Below are 16412 nucleotides of genomic sequence, written 5' to 3' on the forward strand. Positions count from 1 at the left end.
GGCTTCTACAGACCATGAGTGACACCTAGCAGTATGTCATGGCTACCCAAGCTAATCAGAAGAGGTGGAGAACCTATTCAATTTAGGATTACAATGCAATACAGTCTTTCTCTAATACAATACTCTTGACCATATTGTTTGGTTTGATAGTTTATTCATGTCTACTATCCAATGTGATTCTTTTACTTATATGATTACCTTAAATGTGATTTGGAATGACTTCCTAAATCTCACTCATACTCTGGCCAGAGATTCTTAATCATATCATAGAGTATTCTCCCTCAAACGGTTTGAAGGTTAGAGATCCCTTGTTGTGCATTCACTTGCCTCCATGGCTGAGTGGCTTAACCCCAACTATGTCATAGACACCATCTGATGAAGCGACTTTGATATAGTCAAAGATCAAGGACCTAACTACAAGACAACTATAATGCCTCAAGTCAAATGACTACTTTGCATTATGCTAACCATGAGTTCTCACGTGACATGAGTATGATAACTCCTTGTTGATCGTGTTCAATGGACACATTCTCTATTGAGCACCTACATGCTTGTCTTGGTGTTAGTCGCACCAATAACTCGAGACCAGTCACTCTCCCTAAGATAAGACATAGCACGTTTTGTCAATGCCCAATTAGCAATCCTATGATCAGGAACGTTTAGGATATGTATACGAAATAAAATGGTCTCATGAATCTAACTTCTTTAGATCACATTCTCCCAATTGCATATTCCTTGGACTTATTGTTTAAGCATGTAACATTTATATAAGACGGCTTAAAATAATAATCTTTGCCCGTTAATTAAACTAGATTAGTTTAACATGTGAAATGTTCGTAAAGTATCATCATATGATTGGTTTTAGGGCACATTTCCAACAGAGTATTAATGTCACTTGTATCCGACATTATTTTCTTGGTGAATGAGTCTTGTCCGACAACAAAAGCCTTTTCGTGACGTAAGTAATGTTGCCGGTTCTTTTATCCACCACTACATGAATTTATGTCGGATTTTTTGCTAACATCTGACAAAAATAGGCTTTTCTTGTCTTTTTTTATAAAGACACTACTGAGGACTTTTGTAGTAGTGCTCACTTTCTTCTCCACCTTTTTCCCTTGCGTACACCTCCATCTCCGACCCCTTTTTCACCTCTCCTTAACCCTTACCAAAAATTAAATCTTTGAGTTGTGGACTTGATTTCGGATGTAGATCTCTACCCCTACTGCCTCCTGCTTTACTGGCATGTCAGAAATTTTGGGCAAAGTGTTCTACGGCCTTCGGTGTTTTACACATTCCCTTGGCCCTCTCCACCCCCATGTTATGTCAACTCCGTTCATTTCCTGCAGGCTTGGTGGGTGGTGGTACAAATTTAGATAGCTTGGTAAATTGCACAACTTTGAGATCTGATTTTTGTTGTCGATTTTCTCTATTTTTTGGGTTTTTTTAGTTGTGCTTGACTCTTCGTGGATCCTCCTTCATTCCGGTTCCTACATGGCTGTCTTTCCAATGATTGCTGGCAAGAGTTCGGTGGTGGCAAGCTAGGTTTCTAGGATGGTTTTAGGTTTTATTTGTTATTGTCGTGTGTTTTCAGTTTCAAGCTTCTGTTGTTGTGTTATTGGGCCTCCCACTGTTTGTCTTGGGCCTTTAGTTGGCTTTGTAATTTGTTTTAAGTTAATGAAGTTAAGCTCTTGTCCAAAAAATAATAATAATCATTGGGTATTTATAATTTATCACAGTAGAAAAAATTCATTACTATCTTGTTGGTGTTGTCAAAAGAAAGAAGGTTCATGTGGGAATGTCAAATTCAGAAATTTTATGTACTGGACAGATATATACTGACACATGTGTTACGATTCTCACTCGTCAAATTCATGTCGAGTAATACTTAGTTATGGAAACTACTACTCAATCTTTATAGTCGATTTTATAAAGGTACATACTTATAATCACAATCGATTATATTATATTATTTTGTAAAAGAAAAATTAAAACTGTTTGTACCATACTTGATCAATCCCGAAACTACTGAGCACCGGTCAACGTTATACCGTCAAGGACCCAGAAGAGTTTCCCTCCAACCAGGAGGCCAATCACAGCGCAACACGTGTCGACATCAGAAGCCAATCACAGCGCGACATGTGTCAACATCGGAAACCAATCACAAAACGACACGTGTCAATGTCAGAATGAAACTAGAAACTCTCTTCTATAAATAGAGATCATTCTCTCACAATATTGCCTAATGTCATTTGTACTAAATCATTCACTTGTACTCACTAAATGAGAGCTTGAATCTATGTACTTATGTAAACCCTTCACAATTAATGAGAACTCCTCTACTCCGTGGACGTAGCCAATCTAGGTGAACCACGTACATCTTGTGTTTGCTTTCTTGTCTCTATCCATTTACATACTTATCCATACTAATGACCGGAGCAATCTAGCGAAGGTCACAAACTTAACATTTTCTGTTGTACCAAAGTCCTCACTGATTTTGTGCATCAACAAAAACTAAACTCGTTTAGCGAATCAACTATAGCAAATAGATCAAAGATTTGTTTAGTAAATCAACTGCAGTATTTTGTATGAGAAAAATGAACTTGAAATTTAAAAAAAAAATTCAGAATTTATAAATTGACATGTACCAATTCCCTTGTTTGGATTCATAAAACATAAAGATTTAGAATTTTTGCAAGGAAAAAATTTGGAATTTGTAACCTCCAATTCCCAAGTGAATAGTTTTATTTTCAAATTTTTATGAGTAAGAGTAAAAAAAATAATAAAAAAAAAATTCAACATTTGGTGACCACCACACGACATGTCACAACTGCTGCCACCACCCAACATCATCATGACCATCACAACTATTGCCACCATTGCCCACCATCGTCACCACCACCACCCACCATCATCACCACCATCTCCTCCACCACTACTATCACATTTCCTAACTACTATCTCTCATATATTAATGATTCTATACACTCATCAAATTTCGTACTTAAATTATATTGTTTTTTTAAGTTAAACAAAAAAGAAATTCACAAATTCTAACAAAATTTCGTTGTTTCAATTTTTATTATTGTGGAATTCCTTATAATTTTAAATTATGTTTTTAATGTGATTTACAAATTTCGATTATAAGAAATGAACTTCGGTGCATTGACATCAAGAATTTTTATTGCAAATTTTTCCATTTGTAATCCATGCTAGGGGTGGGTTCAAAAAACCGAAAACCCAAAAAAAAAAAGGATCGAAACCAAAAAACTGAAAACCGAAAATAAACTGACCACAAAAAGGAAAATTGAGCCAAACCAAATTCCTTTACACTTAAAATGATGTTGTTTTAAACCTAAGTCCAAGTATTTAAAGTGAACTTAGGAGGGAACTTAACTAATGATCAAACAAAAAACAAATGGAAAATGGATTTACCTCAACTTCGTTGGGCTTTGAATAAACAAATAGGAAAAAACACCATCAAGAGTCCAATAGGAATTCCAATCCTAAAACCAAGAATTCTCAATAATTTGCTCACAAATCCCATATTCTAAAACCTCCCAAAAGCTTAAAGAACCCACATGCAGTAATGGCAACAACAACTAAACCACTGGAAACTTTCCCAGCAAAAAAGACATGGCTACAACGATGGATTCTAAGAAGAGAATGTGCTGATTAGAAGCGTTTCAAATATTCTCCACAACTCAAACCACCAAAAGAAAAAAAATGTATATGGACTAGTTCAAAACATCCAATGTTTTAACAAAGCTACAAGTCTAAACATAGACTATGAAATGACCTAATTGCCCATTGTCATTGTTGTTATATCTTGTATATGTTATATCTAGTGGCGGAGCCAGGAATTTAAGACAATGGAGTCAAAAAATAGCTTTCAAAAATTGATCATACTTTCATTTATAATTGTCCACAACATGTTCTCATATTTTGGAAACATCGTATTACAACATCATTATCAATAGAATCAAATACCTCTTTCTTAATGTACACAACCAAACTATCATACAACTGTTGATCAGTCATCCTATTATGATGTGGATTCTTCACAATTTTCATCATCGAAAAAACTCTTTCAACTAAAGCAGTCGCAACAAGTAAAATCAATGCTAATTTCACTAGCAAGTACACCAAGGGATACTGTCTATCCCTCTTTATCTACACCAACTTTTGTGCAATGCTACTAATTCCTTTGAACGCAGAAATTTCATTATTTGCATATCAAAAATATAATTCTTTAGTTCATCTTCAAGAAGTGTGAGCTCCAAATCAAAAAAATCTTTTGGATAAAATTGAGTAAGATGAACTAACTTTTCAATGTCAAAAGCTGAGAATAAGTTATTTGGGCTTAAGCATGCAACACAAAGAAACAATTAAGTACTTGCCTCATTAAAACGATTGCTCAACTCTTGAAGCTGCTTATCAATAACATCAATAAAGAGATCAACATGGTAGTGATGAAGGTTTGTCAAATTTTCAACTCTATGCCATGACCTCCCTCTAGCTATAAAGATATCAGGAATATCAATATCATGCTTGCTACAAAAAGAAGAAACTTTATCAAGCCAAGCATCCCATCCATTATCCCTAATTGCTTGTAGTTGTTGCTTACAAGCTTTGACTAAAGCCATAACACTCGTTATATCAAGATCTATCTTTTGCAATGTTTGTGACAACACATTTGTGATTCCCAATATTTCTTTCATCAAAAAGAGACTAGAGACAAAATCAAAAGATTGCAAAAGATTCAACAAAATATCCCCTTCACCTCTTTGATCAAGACTTACTCCATCATCTACAATCATCTTAAGCACTTCAATTACAGAAGAGAACATTTTAATCAAGCTTACCAAGGTACCATAGTGTGAGCCCCGACTTGTATCACTTGCACGTTTAAGACTAGTTTCTTGGTTCAAACCTTGCCCACTTGGAAGCTCATAATTTTGAATAGCTTCCATTTGGCTTGTTGTCTTTCTCTAACCAAGCAGAAAAAAAAGAGCCAATTTGAATATGATTTTTTGCCACGACTACAAGAGTAAGTTGAAGTTGATGTGCAAAGCAATGAATATAAAATGCACTTTCATTTTCTTTCAAATAAGTGTCTTTAAGACCATTAAACTCACCTTGCGTATTGCTAGCCCCATCATAACCTTGTCCACGCAATCTAGATATGCTTAATCCGTTTATAGAGAATAATTGATCAATTGCATCTTTAAGTGAAAAAACAGTGGTATTAGGAACATGCTTTATGCTCACAAATCTTTCAACTACTTGTCCATTGGTATTCACATAGCAAAGTACAACTATCATTTGCTCCTTGACTAATATATCATGCAATTCATCAACCAAAACAGAAAAGAAAGTATCATCACCAATATCAAACATGATAGCATTGGTGGTTTCACATGCTGCTACATACACAATATCTGTTTGAATATCATGTGATGTTAACTTGAGATTTTGAGGAGCATTTTTAAACATCACATCTTTAATACCCACATTATGATCTGCAAGAAACTTCAAAAGCTCAAGAAAATTACCCTTATTGCTTGAATCTTCACTTTTATCATGACCACGAAAAGCAAGACCTTGTCATAATAAAAAGCGAATGCAATCAAGTGATGCATTCAAACGAGTGCGATAACCAATACATGCTTGATCCGACTACTTATGGACAATTGTTTGACTATGTTGATTCTGATTCATTAAAGCTTCACAATGAAGTAAAGCTTGGTTGTGAGCACTATTAGGGCCTCCAACATGAACTCGAAGTTGACATTTTTTCTTCAAATTATGAAAACCTTTGCTAGTAAAATTGTCATTACCTGCTTGGTCTGGAATCTCTAGCTTAAAGAGATAACAACGTCGACAGAAAACAATATTTTTGATATGTTATACTCCAACCAAGTAGGAAAGTCATCGAACCATTTCAGATTGAAACGGCATTGTACTTCTGCAAATGACGTATATGGAAATTGATGGGTTCGAGGTTGAACCAATTCCCTTTGTAAAAAAAGCTCTTCAGACTTGATCTCTAATAGTTGGATCATATTCTAATATCCAAAGTTGAAGCCCAGGATCTCCTGGAAGATGTGCCAGTATACTTTCTATGTTATTTTCATTTGAGCTTTTAGGAATATCCGTTGTAAAGGGTGAAAGGTTATCTTTGGTTGATTTTCTCTTAAAATACCTCTCCATAATTGTTTTAAATAATACCAAAAAGAGTCAACAACATAATATAAATTTGATCAAATTAACAATAATTGACTCAATCAAACTATTTGCAATAAAACACACTATTCGACAATTTTTGTCTTCAGTGGTTGAGGCTTGGTGTAACATCCCACATCGTCTAGAGGAGTGGATCCTCTAAGCCTTATATGTATATTCTCATCTCTATCTAGCACGAGGCATTTTGGGAGCTCACTGGCTTCGGGTTCCATCGGAACTCCGAAGTTAAGCGAGTAGTGCGTGAGATCAGTCCCATGATGGGTGATCCACTGGGAAATTCTCGTGTGAGTTCCCAGAAACAAAACCGTGAGGGCGTAGTCGGAACCCAAAACGGACAATATCGTGCTACGGTGGTGGAGCGGGCCCGGAAGTGATCCGCCCCGGACCAGAATGTGACACTTGGCTAATGGAATTAACTAATGGAAAATTATGTCCAATGCCCAATGAAATTTGGAATTAACTAATGAAAAATTAGGGATTATATAATTAACTAATGAAATTTGGAATAAACAAATCATGAGCATATTTGCATATGCACTAAAACAATATACAATTCGACTAAATTATACTACGTTCAACAACTTTTTTCATGCCCAATGTTATAAATGGATACGAGGATGATACTCTGCCCTTCTCAGACCTAATTCTAAACTGGAATTGAATGAAAAACTGGAATAACTCTCAAACCTAATCCTTATTTTATTCATAACTGAAATTGAATGAAACCCTAAAAACCACAATAAATCTAAGATAACAAAATTGTCAATGATTGGAAATTTGGAGTGGAGGGTACCTGATTAAACTTGACGAATAGAGCAACTTAAAGTTTGAATGGATATGGCGCCAGTGGTATGGTGGAGTCGCGCACGTAGAGAGAAGGCCTCAAATGTGTTATGGTGGAGCAGTTGTTCAATGTTAAAATAGAAAAATTATTAATTAAATTTTTTTTTTAATTTTCTTATGTTTTGTTGCTACTTGGCTGAAGAGGTTACATGCGGGATAACTTGTTCCATGTTGGGTGACCCAACTTGGGTCAATATTTGTTGGCCATTGTGGCCTACGCAACCATTGGCTCCGCTAGTGGCTACATCTTCAAGGCCCCATAAACCCTCAAAGCGTATATATGGATTGACCAACTAAAGTTCAAAGAAAAGGATCAGTACCACTTCTAAAAAGGGTTTTATTTTCCATCACGGGCTGACATCCTATGCTTTCATAACTCCAATATGGTGTTCTCAATTACAAAGGAGATAAGATCAAAGTTGGTTTGCTTTATTATTACAGAGGAGATAAGATAAAAGCTAGTTTGCTTTTATGACTATCAGGACTCATGAGGAATGTTATGATCAATTGTTTAGGTGTGTGACATTGATAAAATAAAAGAACTGAAACCCAACCGAAAAAAACAAAAAACCAAACAAAAACCAAACCGAACCGAATGAAACCGTATCCATTTATAATATTCAACTTTCTGGCCACGTGTCAAGACCTAAATTCAACTCCCCTAAGAATGAGCAAGAAACGACACGCACCAACTTCCGTAGACTGCCTCCGGACTCCGAAACCGCACCTTCACTGTTCCCCGCCTTCCAGCTCCACCATTTCCAAAGTTCCCCCACTATTAATCCAAAATTAAATTAAAAAATATACTAGAAAATGGCTTCTCATAGCGCCAAAGACGACGTTCTGCTTCGCCGTCGTCCAATTCTTCTGCTATTACTTCAACAGAACCCAAGGCGCAATCGGAGTGGTGGAGCTCAGTGGTTCAGTAGCAGAACCGAGTCAGCTCGGACCGAGTTCGGCTCAGAAAACGCGTACGATGTCCTAGGTGTCTCCGAAACCAGCTCATTTGCCGAAATCAAAGCGTCTTTCCACAAATTGGCCAAGCAAACGCATCCGGACCTCGCCGAGTCGAAGACCGATTCCGATGCTTCTCGCCGATTCGTGCAAATCCTCGCCGCCTATGAGGTTTGTATCTTCGCTGCTCCAATTATCTGAGCTTAATTATACATATAATCGCATTGTTATTGCAATTAAACTTTGGATTAATTATCATATATAATCGCATTGTTTTGCATTCAAAAGAAAGAAGTCGGTCTTAAATTTTGAAATTGGATTACTGAAAAATGGGTGGATTATTGCAAGTAAATCAAATTAAACTTGCTATATTCTTCTCTCCCCCAAGAGCAAATGTGCAGGAACGCGTAAAGATTAAAGTATCCAAATTAAACTTGCTTTCATAAACAGCTTGTGCCGTAGTCTTAAAGCAAGGGAATACTGAAGGAAAATATAGCGAATACTCTTAGCTTGCCCCGTACAAGCATTACGTGTTCTTCTTTGAATTAGATTCTATGAGCAATAGTCCAGAAAGGAATTTATAAATTACCAGGAAAACACAGGTATTCTAATCTGACTGTATAACTGGTAATGGATTGCAGATTCTTTCGGATTGCGAAAAGAGGGCCCATTACGACATGGACCTGTTATCTCAGAGAAAGCTTGTGCAGAAACATTCTGAGCATGTCATGACATTCAGCATGTATAAGGGTCATCTAAGTACATATAAGAAGATGGAAGTTGTTGAATGGTTGAAGTGGTATAGACTAGCTATAAATGATGTTTTGTCGGAGAGGAGGGTGGTGGTTGGTACAGGTTATTTTGATGTTCTTGAGAGAGATTTCTATTCAGCCATACATGCGGCTTACTATGGCCCTCTGATAGAGTCTATGGAGCTTCTTCCGGACTGCTTCGAAGCTGAAGAGAGGTCTGTGTATGAAACTCCAGAGGTGCTGCATTTGGTATCGGGGCGTGACCTTTTTGGGATGGTCCGGCTGGGCAATAAAATTCCAGAACTGTCATATTACAACAATATGAAATTGAATTATTCCACATCTGCGGGTTTGGGAATTTGTCGTTCTGTTGAGGACTTTAGCCTCAGCGAGAACTCTGGTGGCATTGATGATGTTGGAAACGCAAATACAGAAACCTGGGATATCAAAAATGACCCACCAGATGCATATAAGGATTTAGAATTGCATCTATGTGGAAGGGTGGTTGCTACAGCCACCAGAGTCCCTCCAAAAAACAACCGTGATGGGAAACAGAATGAAGAGTCTGATCGCATTCATGTTTTTCTCAGCTGTAATGAAAATCCTGTGCATACCAACAAAGGGTTTTCTCAAGATTCATTTTTAGGTGGTGCCGTTGGATCAAGGATTCTGTTGGGTACAATAACAGGATTAGGGACTAGCTCTGAAGAAGGGTCCTGCTTTGTCTACAATAGCAGTGGTTCCAAAACCCATGTGATTATGAAGCATAGAACATTGCTGGTTCGTAAACCTGGTTTCTTCAAGTTATTTTGCTTGTCTTTCATCCTTATTGATAAAATTTCTTGCTTAAAGTTGATGTATATATTTTTCAATATTACACTTTCTAATTTTCCATACTTGATTAGAGGGTGATTCTGCAGATTTCAGATCCTGCATGATTTAAGAAGTTTCTAATATATTCTAGTGGTGCATAATCTAAGATGTACATGCACCAAGTCATTAACATATGGTTGCCAATGGTTCTTTAAACTAAAATGGGTTTCGTTGTACTGATGATTAACCTTTTTGTACTGGGTAAGGCATACTGGGAATCTTTTCTTTCAAGACATTTCATTTTGCCTGCATGCATATTATATTCCAACATGAACAGATTTTGATTCAACAGGGCTTCTTTTTGTACATACGTATACCATTGCATGAAGCATCTTGTTAAGAACCATTATTGCTCACCATATATGCCTGCCTGGTATTAGTTATTGTTATATATCTATTTATGATTGTAAATATATCTGGATAAGAGGTGCTTATAATATATATTATATATAGACTATATTGTTGGATTAGTATTATTCATGTATTTATTTTTGTAATTTTTACAGGTGAAACACTTGTATTGGTATGAATTGGGAGAAAAGGTTTCTGTTTGTGAGTGCAGATGCAGTAGAGCTCGGTTGCCACCAAGCAAGTAAGCTGTGACATCTGTATGAAAGAACATTCTGATACTTTATTTTCAAGTCAATGTGCCTCCATATTTTTTCTTTCTTGCAAGAATTTGATATGGTTTTGTCATGCGCAATTTTATTGTTTGTTCATTGTCATAGTCAAGGACTTGAACAAAGTTATAAATCTACTTCTGTGTTCTCCAGTGAGTCTGTTTTACATATCAACCCAACAATTTATTGGTAAAATTATCATTTTTGTCCTATTTATGTCATGTGAGATGAGTCCAGCATATCAATAAATTGTTTTCTTAACTTGTATGAACAGATTTTGGCTGTTTGAGCCTCGCTGTGGCATGCATGACATAGGCGGTTGGTATATTGAAACATTTGGTAGAGATAAGAAAGGCCGCATGTTGCCATCTCAACGGTATTGGGATGGCTTTGATGCTGGAAAACAATTTGAAAAGTAAGTAATGTCATATGCGATCTTGAGCTCTATTTCATAATTCACAATTTTTCTTAAATCTAGTGTATAACTAATTTACTAAACAGAATAGGGATTGATGCTCAACTTGTATTGAAGCAGGTCAACTTATACTTTAAATTTAGTGCAAAGTGAAATTTAAACATTTATTTTCTAATTTGTGAATGGTTTTTTTTTTTTTTTTAAATTTTATGTTGGCGTGTGTCTAGTAAAAAAGCCACCATTCTGAACAATGCTGTTGTCTTTCATTTTTATAATTGAATTTGTTCAGGGGGATCGTTAGGATATTATCCCTCCATTAGTTCATTATGACTTTACTTGGTCTTCTCATACATTTAGAAATGCACTTACCATCCTCTTGTGGTGTGTGTAGGAGACTCCATCCTGCGATGTATCTTCTTTCTCTTGCATATAGAACTTTAGATCTTGAAGATGCACAAAGAAGGAAAAATACATTCAAGGATGTCGTGGACAGACGACTTTTTAAAATTCTCAATTGGTGCAAAAGACTTATTTAGGAGGTATACTAGTCGGGGAATTACGCATTGGGTGTTCCTCCAAGTATTCAACAGTGCTTTGCTCTAATCTGGCGTCAGAAAGCTTAGACAGCAGCAATAAGTACAAAACCGATGGTTCTATATCCTGCTATCAGTTTTTACCATGAACATATATTGAAGGGCATTTGTCTTGACTTTGCAGAGCTTGTCTGGGAGGGATACCATTCGAGCCTAACTTATACTATGATATGGCATAGCTATTTGTATCCATGATCACAAATGGCTCTTGGCATATTGTTGAAGGCTACAGCTCATAACCAGTGCTAGAAAGTTGTTTGCAGGGGATACTGTTTATGGACTTACACAGTTACACTAACTTGGTTGATCTATCTTTGGGGGTAGAATGCTTGAGTTCTGACATCAGAGGCTCTGCTTCTTATTTCTCAAAAATGCCACTGGTCAAGGTTGTTTGGACGCCAAGTATGACTGGCACTTATTTTCCAGATATCATTTCTCTGCCCTGTTTTTTGGTGTTGATGGAGACGAGTTCACATACTGCTATCAAGTTTTGCAAGATTATCATTTAGATATTTGTGGAAGCGTGTCTGTCTAGTTGTTTCCGCAGCTGTTGTTCTGATTCCTGAAGCCGTTCTCAAGAATTCCTGTTTTAGGCGAGAAGAGCATGCATTACATACATCTCAACTTCATGAGTCCAGTGACTGAAGAGTTATGGTATTTAATGTGCCTCACATAGCAAATGATATATATATATATGTATGTATGTATGTATATAGTACATTTTTCTTTTTTTCGTTCCCTGTTCTTTGGTTTATCATGGATATTTACCATGACAACTGCCGCTTCTTTGGAAAGTTGATCATCTTTTCCTCTCCATTAATGGCAGTACAGTACAGAGAAGTAGTAAAGGAAACTTAATTGCTCAATTTTTGTCACATCACCTATTGTAAATATGTTCCACATTGTTTCATTCTCTCGTGCTTTCTTTATGTCTGTTTTCTGATCATTTTTCTCCTAAAATAAAGTAATACCTGTAGATTCTGTTGTTATATGTTACAAATTACAAAGCATAGTTTATCAGCATTTGTTCAATGACATTCACAAAATCTGTTTTATAAAATGAAGTAGTGACTAAGAGGCATTCCACCGTCTCCACCGTCTCATGCTAACCTTCCCCCCACCCCCCATCTATTTGCTGGTGCTATTGGATTTTCCTTGGATGGACATGGCATTTCCATGCAGACCACTACTTTGTTTGTAAAACAATTTTGTAGAATATTGAATTGCATATGAATTATGATTTTATCTTTTGCCTTCAACCCATCACTTAAGCAGATCCTCCCATTTGCAGTATTGTCCACCTGCTAATGCACGATAAAACCGATCTCTGCAGTAGACTGGTCTTCCGTCAGCAGCCTCAGCAGCGGCTGCTGCTAGATCATCATTGGCCTTCACATCCGTAGGCAGTTTAAGTAACTCCTCTTTACTGCATGATCAAGCAACATTTAGCGAACAAAGTATCAAAAGCAATCTGTATATAATAGATCAGAGTGAAACCTTATATTGAACTTTGAGCTGATTTTTGAGGCGGAAACATCTGACGAGTTTTGTTTCGTGCCAAATGTGGTGCGAACAAAGTCTTCCACTGGTGTAGCAAAGATAAACAGCAGCACTCCTGTAACAAGTAATGCCCCTGTTCCAACTAGAGTCTGTTTCAGCAATTTGATAACTGGTTTGACCTGCACCATAAATTTTCAAATACAAATTTCATTATCATCCTTTTCTAGGTTATGTTTTGATAGTTTGCACTTATTTCAAGTTCTTGTTGCTAGTACCTTGTAAGATCCCAAGAGTCTGTCACGAGCCAAGACCTGCAAGGAAAATAGTGAGCTGTTAGTTTTAAGTAACCATATCTTGCGCAAGGATGGTTCCTGTATTATTCTGTATGAGTAGCAGAGTGAGGGTGAAGGATGATCGTATGCCCTTCTTCCTTACCATATTCATTTTGCTTGTTAACTCAACCTGGACAATTCGTAGAATAAACTGATCTTGATTGATGGTTTCTGAAAGTTCTTAACTATGGGTGACTCTTTACTTATTCGTTTTTCTGGATCACAAATTAAGATCAGATGCTTTACTTAGGTCTGCTCGCTATCATTTATTCAGCGGTTGGCACTTGGCAGTGAGGTGAAATGGCCACCATAGCAACGCAGTACCTGAATTACGGCAGAAGAGGTATTGTGGAAGTGCTTACCCTGTATTTCCAGTTCAGCATACTCTTACAAGGTGCTCTCTGTTACATGATGTTTATTTCTCAGTAATCAAATGATGAAATTGATTGGGATGATGCTCCATTGATGCTTTCTGCCTAAATTATGGGTTGGCATGGGCATAGATAGTTCCGATCTGCTTTTTCCCTTTTTGTTGAATTGGAATCTGTTTGATTGAGTCTTCTCTTTTCATTCTTATTATGCACTAGACGCCATTTATGAAATGTTTAAATTGCTTGATGACCAAGTTTTCATATCTTCAAATTTGCATCTTCAATGACCCTACTTAAGTTAATGCAAAGTATAATATTTATGACCATAATTGCATATGCAAATATACGCCACACGATCGACACAGTCCGACTTTCTGAAACTTTATTCGAGTATTAACTATTAAGCTCTAGTGATAAGCCACAGGATACATTTTTCAAAGCATAAATCATATTTTTTTTTTTTCAAGGTTTTGATGTATAGGCAATATTAACGTTAAACCTTATGTGATCAGTTGATTTCTTTGAATTTTCTGATTAGCCTTCTTCAGTTGAATACTTGAGTAAGATATGTGGATTAGACTTGGAAGGTTAACCTTTTCCAGAGGGATTTCATCCTTGTTTCTCAACTGAGAAAGGATTAGGTTAAAATACTAACCTCAGGGGGCTTTACCCACATTTGTCCGTCATACCAGCCACTCTCTTCGTAAGGTATGACTGCTGATAGTAGCCTATCACCAACATAACTCCATCCCTGCAGTACGGTAATTATATGATTTATTTGCTTTAAAGATTCTACAATGAGAGAGGTTCTGCCAAACAAATATTAAGTATGAAAATTGCTTAGATGTAAAGTTCATTCTGTTAAAAGATAAACTTGTTCTTCATTCTTATTGCTTACCATACTACTGTTTAATTTATCCATATGAAGTTTCAAGCCTTGCATTTGTTTTCGCGCAATCCATACATACCCGGGAACCTGTAGCAAACTATGTTCTATGGTATTTGGGACTGGTAGCAAATAATTGATGGTTGTAATGTTCTACCAGTAGAATTTAATCCATGGTTGCCAGTAATACAACAAACCATGTGTCTGTCTTATCTAGTATTAAGTTTTGGCTGTGAGGTTTAATTAGTACTCAATGCAAAACTTTTACTCATGCACTGTAGCCGCAATTGTAAGATGAAGTAAGCTGAAAACCGTACCAGATAAATTCTTAAGACAATCAACGATACAACAAAAAGAGTTCCAGTTCCAGCAGCTAGCGCAAATCTTAGAGGGTCCTGCAAGGTTGGAACAGATAAAGTAAGGTTGGAACAGGTTAAGTAAAGACAAATGAATTACCTCTTGCTGGGCTTACGTCTTCCTATTTAACTTGTTTAGTAGCATGTCAGGGATTCTGTGTGTGATTTTTACGACTATTTGAGTATATTCTTAGGCATGGAAGCACAGAGAACATTCTCTTTTAGTTTCCAGAAACCTTGTTGGTGCCGAGACAACAATCTTTTTTGCTTTTACACTACTATACATATGATATTGGCCTATCTGTTCATCATATCCACATATATTTTCTGATGTTGACTTTCAAATGCGCAATATCTGTATCTTACCCTTGATGGATTAAAGCTTGCAGCAGCAATAGGCAATCCTAGAGTTGTGAAAGTTACCAACCACAAACCTCCGAGTCGAAGTAAAAAGGGCCCAGGTCCCAGTTCGCCCCACGAGTACAAGGCTCCGTCCTTCAGAGACGAGTACTCATTCACCTATCATGGAATCAAATAACTGTAAGTACGGATTTTTTATGGCATATTGCATGCAAGACATGATGTGTGGGAATCTATTTGATTTTTCTTCTTTTTTGTTCCTCATTTATTTTCTTTGTTGCTCATTGAGTGGGGTGCATAAGAAGGGATTGCTCTGAATTTCCCGCAAAACTTCTCCCAACCCTTTTGGGATTCACTTACCCACTTGCTTTGATTCAATCCCATGACTTGAAGTGCGGGTAGAAGCTACTCGGCTATAAGACCCACAAATTTGTTTGGACGGCATATTCTCATTAGTCATTGGTCATACTTATTCTTCTTAGTTATGTCATCCTTTTATATTTTCTGATTTACGCAAGAAAAACTAAAATCTGAATAGTTTTCCTCAAGTAGTGAATTGAAGTTATTACCGACTGAATTCTTGTTCAGCGAATAAGCTCATCGAATTTTCTGTTGAACAATGAAGGACTGAGACTACTGCAAAATTAGACAGAGAGATTGAAAACATACCGGCCTTTGCTCAAAAGGAACCTCAATTTCTGACCCCGGATCCCAACTCTGCCCGCGGAAGCCACTCGTTTCCCCGCCTGCCCCATCTTTCAAGGCCTTGATAGAAACCCCCTTGGGCAGCCTTCTAGAACTACGGTATTGGATGAGCCATGAGGTGGAGCTGCTACCAACCGTCACTAACTTGACTTTTGGAGGACTAAAGAGCAGAGAGCAATACACTTGCGCTCGGAGCATCTATTTCCTTAAAATCGAACCGAACCGAGCGCAGCCGAGGGGTATCCTAAATTTCTTGGTTCAACTGGCAAGAAACCGGGGGAGGAGATGAGTGTTTTTCAGGGATGGTTGTGTTTTTTCAGGGACCATGCATTATTTACGTGGAGGAAAACAACTGATTCGGAAAATCATATTTGTAATTTACTGCGAAGAGGAGGGCTTGTTTGGACAATGACCCAAAGCCAGGTAGGCAAAACGTGTGATAGTACTTGTATACTTCCATTGGAAGGGGGGACCCACACAATTGGACATGTGTGCAAGCCTCTCCTTTGTGTGTGTACTTTTGGACCGTCGATCATGTAGGCCTGTAAATAGGATTATCCAAATGTTAGGGACTTTAAAAAGTAATTTTGTTCTTGTCTGTAAACAGTG

The 16412-nt window shown here is 37.0% G+C and overlaps 2 protein-coding genes across 3 annotated transcripts; one reads left to right on the forward strand and one right to left on the reverse strand.

The window, feature by feature from the left end:
- The first annotated feature begins 7762 nt into the window (after positions 1 to 7762).
- On the forward strand, positions 7763 to 12159 carry LOC126605394 (uncharacterized). Of its 2 annotated transcripts, XM_050272778.1 has the most exons (5): positions 7765 to 8211; positions 8682 to 9572; positions 10172 to 10257; positions 10560 to 10700; positions 11092 to 12159. In XM_050272778.1, exons 1-5 carry the CDS (start codon positions 7900 to 7902, stop codon positions 11234 to 11236), a joined length of 1575 nt encoding a protein of 524 aa, XP_050128735.1. In that variant the 5' UTR covers positions 7765 to 7899; the 3' UTR covers positions 11237 to 12159. The 2 variants fall into 2 exon arrangements, with proteins under 2 accessions (XP_050128736.1, XP_050128735.1); XM_050272779.1 differs by lacking the exon at positions 10560 to 10700 and having other exon boundaries at positions 7763 to 8211.
- LOC126605398 (protein CONSERVED IN THE GREEN LINEAGE AND DIATOMS 27, chloroplastic-like) lies at positions 12135 to 16160 on the reverse strand. The gene is made up of 7 exons (XM_050272783.1): positions 15768 to 16160; positions 15105 to 15257; positions 14700 to 14777; positions 14152 to 14247; positions 13069 to 13104; positions 12791 to 12972; positions 12135 to 12719 (listed from the first exon to the last, which is right to left on the reverse strand). The coding sequence occupies exons 1-7, from the start codon at positions 15999 to 16001 to the stop codon at positions 12557 to 12559; spliced, it is 942 nt and encodes a 313-aa protein (XP_050128740.1). The 5' UTR covers positions 16002 to 16160; the 3' UTR covers positions 12135 to 12556.
- Positions 16161 to 16412: the final 252 nt, after the last annotated feature.

This window comes from Malus sylvestris, chromosome 15 (assembly GCF_916048215.2).
Source record: "Malus sylvestris chromosome 15, drMalSylv7.2, whole genome shotgun sequence".
Classification (NCBI taxonomy): Eukaryota; Viridiplantae; Streptophyta; class Magnoliopsida; order Rosales; family Rosaceae; genus Malus; species Malus sylvestris.